Below are 3640 nucleotides of genomic sequence, written 5' to 3' on the forward strand. Positions count from 1 at the left end.
GTTGGGGGGTGGGTGGTGGTTATAATCTAGATCTAGGTCATAAGGGCCCTCCAGAAAGCCCCCCACATTTGAGCCACAGATTTCATTTTTGAGCTTCCTGGTGACCATAGCAAAAAGAGAAATTGTATCAGTTAGACAAGTCACATTATCCACTGGGAGAAAAAGCCAATTTCTCAGGCTGACAACATAGCTTTTATACAATAGTATAATTCAGGGATAGTAATTCTAGTCACCCAATCAGTCCTTTCAGCTTAGCTCAGACTCAGATGATGTATAGTCATCATCAATAACCCTTTCCTCAGCCTTGAGGAGTGATATCTGTGTGTATGTATGTGTATACACACTAAGGACACGAGCCCCAGAAAGAGGTTAGAGAGCTGCCAGGGTCACTTGCAATGGGACAGGCCTCAAGGCAAGCTGGAACAGCCACCAGATGAAACTCGTTATTGAGTTCTTTTCCTTACAACAACATTCTCAAATTTGAGGTGCATCAGAATCCCCCCAGGGCTTCTTAACACACAGGTCCCCCACCCCAGCCCCAAAGTTCCTGATCCAGTAGGTCTGGGTGGGGCCAGAGAATGTTCATCTCTAACAAGTTCCCAGGTGATGCTACTCCTGGTTTGGGAAGCCCACTTTGAGAACTACATCCTTGGAGTTTACAGCCCATTCTCAGTGGGTGCTGACCTGAGCCTCTAGGATAGTGTCAGTCCCTATGCCATCCAAATACCTGTGACTTCATTCCTGCCCCTCTCAAATTGAACCTTCTCCCAGTGCCAGAGAGATAGGTTGTGGGGTCCAAGCCAAATGAACAGGAAACGTCAAACTCCTGTCTGTCCACCCCAGGCCTTCTTCACTGAAGAGTACACCAGGGACCACCCTGAGGACCAGGACAAGCTGAGCCGCCTGAAGGACCTGATTGCGTGGCAGGTATGCAGAGCTGGACTGGGGAGCTTGCAGCCCTCCTGCCTTTCCCCTCGCCATGGTTCACCTGCCCTCAGCTAGCCTCTGGCTGGCATGGCCTGATTCCCATGACCTCAGGTTCCTTGCCTTTCACTTCCTCTCCTGACTCTGTCACACTTGAGCAGGCTTAACCTGGAACAGAGATTTGGGGCACTGTACCGGTTGCCCGGGTGCCAGGCAGCAATGCTGTGCTGGCTGTTGCTAAGACTGCATTATTTGACATTGAATTCAGAAGGTGGCTTTTCACAGTGGGACAGAAATGAAAACCAGGCCCCACACCCATCACCGCCTTCCTCCCACACAAGCACACGCCAATGAGGTAATACAAGCCTTGGGCCCCCAGCCCCACCCCTCCCCCTTCTAAGGCTGACTCAGTTTATTGCTCCAATGGGTATCAGGTTTTGAAAATAATTGAGGTCTTTGGTTGGTTCGTTCTCAAAGTGTCTGCATCCTGCACAAGTTACTGCTCAGGCTCCAGATCCAAGCCCCAGGGCTCAGAAGATACCGCTGTTCCTGCCGCCCTGCACTCTCTGGCTGGCTGCTTGTCTTCTTGCAGACTTTCTTTCCTCCTTTCTCTCTTTCTTTCTGTGTGTCCTCACCCCCCCCACCCCCAGAAGTTCTCTGCTGCTATCTTTCCCCTCTCTCTTTTGCCTCTCTCAGCTCCCACCCCCCTCACATCTTACTTCTCTCTGCTTCCCTTCCTCTCCTCCCTCCCCTTTATCTCTCTCTCCCTCTTCCTGCAGAAGAAACAGCATGCTAAGTCCCTCCCATAGAGGCTTTCAAAGGACCAGGCTCCCCCTCCAGGCTTGTAGGAGCCCCTTCCTCAGTTCTGAGCTCTGGGCAGACCACCCATCAAGGCAGAACACAGGGGTGGTCTGGGGGGTGTGGAGGAGCTGGTGGGAGGCTCAGGGCAGGGAGCTGCAGTTAGCAGCTGCCTGTCCTCCCCTTCTCCCTCCTCGCCAGTCACTGTGCAAAGAAAAGCAAGCGTTTGTGCTAGGGAGTTTCTGTTTCTCTAGGGAAATCAGAGAATGAGAAGTACTGGGTGCAGCCTCTTTTCTTAAAATAAGGATTCCTAATTCCAGTCCTTCTCTGCCTCTGCCAATTTATTCAAAGTGAGACTTTAAAAATGAAACAGCAAGCACTACACATACACACTTTTCCTGAATGCATTTTGTGTGTCTGGAATTTTTCTCTCCCTTTTTACCTTGTACCAACTGTGAAACCCAAATATCCCCAAGGTCCCTAGCCTTCTGGGGTCATCATGTCCTTTAATATTTAAATAATGATATTCTTCCTCACCAGCCCCAACTTGGGAAGCAGGAAAGCCAGGCTTTGATTGATTCCCCTCCTAGGATATTTCTGGGGTGCCCCAGGGAAGGCTAACATGTCACTCAAATTCACTTTGTTGCCGGGTGGCACTCAAATCATTCCACTGCTCTGGGCCTGTCCACTGGCACCTCTTCTCATCTGTGTTCACCACACCCAAAGCACGGACCTCGGCCTCACAGCACAGCTGTATCACCAGGTCGTACTTTCTGAGAAAATTCTGCCAAAGTCTTGGAGCTAATTAGAGAAGCACTACAAACAAAGAAGAGAGACTTCAAATGTATTAGATGTTACCTCTTAAGAGCCATTAGCTAATCCCCTTTAGACAGCGCCCCCTACTGGCCACCTCCTTAGCACCACCCGCTGCCCCGAGGCCACCACGTTACAGAGACCCACTTAACCTCCAAAGGAGATTGCCCTGGGCCATGTCCCTCCCATCCAGAGCCCAGGCACCCTAACTATGGGCACCTGCACTCAAAACATGTAGCCCTGCTCATGCTGAAGGCAGCCTTTTTTGCAGTACTACACACAACAAGTTAGCGCTTCCTCATCCGTTGCATTTTGTGCATTCTTGCAACCTATGTTTATTGTACCCTGTGTCCCAGGCACAGTGTCGGGCAACAGAGATATAGTGATGGACAAACCTAGGCCTGTTCCCCAACTGCTTGGAGCTTAATTCTAGACTGTATCTTGGTTTTGCTCATTGATTTATCACAAAGCTTACACCCAAGTGACCACCACCCAGATATAGAAATAGAACTCTGCTAGCACCCCTAAGCCCACCTTACATGCCTTCTCCTGGTCATTGGCACCCCTCCCCAAGACTGACCACTTTCCTGCTTTTACAGCAATCATTTCCTTGCTTTTTAAAAACAGTTTTACTACCCACTCACTAACTCCTAAATACCATAGTTTACTTTGGATTATTTCTGACCTATAAACGAGTGGAACTACACAGTATGTGTTCTTTTGTGTCTTATTTTGCTCAATGTTATGTTTGTCAAATGCATTCATTTTGTTGTACGTAGCTATCATTCATTCACTTTGTTGCTGTAAGTAGTCTACACAGTTGGATTCTATAACCAAAATATATTTATTCTTTTTTCTGCTGGTGGAGAATAGGGCCGATTTCAGTTTGGAGAACTGACAAGTAACACTGTTCTGGATATCCTTGTACGTGTCTTGTACACATAAGCACAATTTCTGTTGTGTGTGTACCTAGGCATGGAATTGCTTGGTCACAGCATGTGAGAATATTTAGCTTTAGTAGATACTGCCAAACTTCTATCACCATAGGTTAGTTTTGGCTGCTCTCGAGTTTCATACAAATTGTATTATACAGCATAAACCATTT

The 3640-nt window shown here is 48.2% G+C and overlaps 1 protein-coding gene across 1 annotated transcript in view; it reads left to right on the forward strand.

Moving 5' to 3' along the window:
- LOC103606274 (dedicator of cytokinesis protein 2-like) overlaps window positions 1–3640 on the forward strand; it is a gene marked incomplete at its 5' end in the record, with an annotated part of 28942 nt that overhangs the window by 10516 nt on the left and 14786 nt on the right. The window contains one exon of the mRNA XM_008590883.1: window positions 844–927. Coding sequence (XP_008589105.1) covers window positions 844–927 — 84 coding nt within the window. The remainder of the gene's footprint in view (window positions 1–843; window positions 928–3640) is intronic.

The sequence above is a fragment of the Galeopterus variegatus genome, unplaced genomic scaffold (genome assembly GCF_000696425.1).
Source record: "Galeopterus variegatus unplaced genomic scaffold, G_variegatus-3.0.2 Scaffold6423, whole genome shotgun sequence".
NCBI classification, from domain to species: domain Eukaryota; kingdom Metazoa; phylum Chordata; class Mammalia; order Dermoptera; family Cynocephalidae; genus Galeopterus; species Galeopterus variegatus.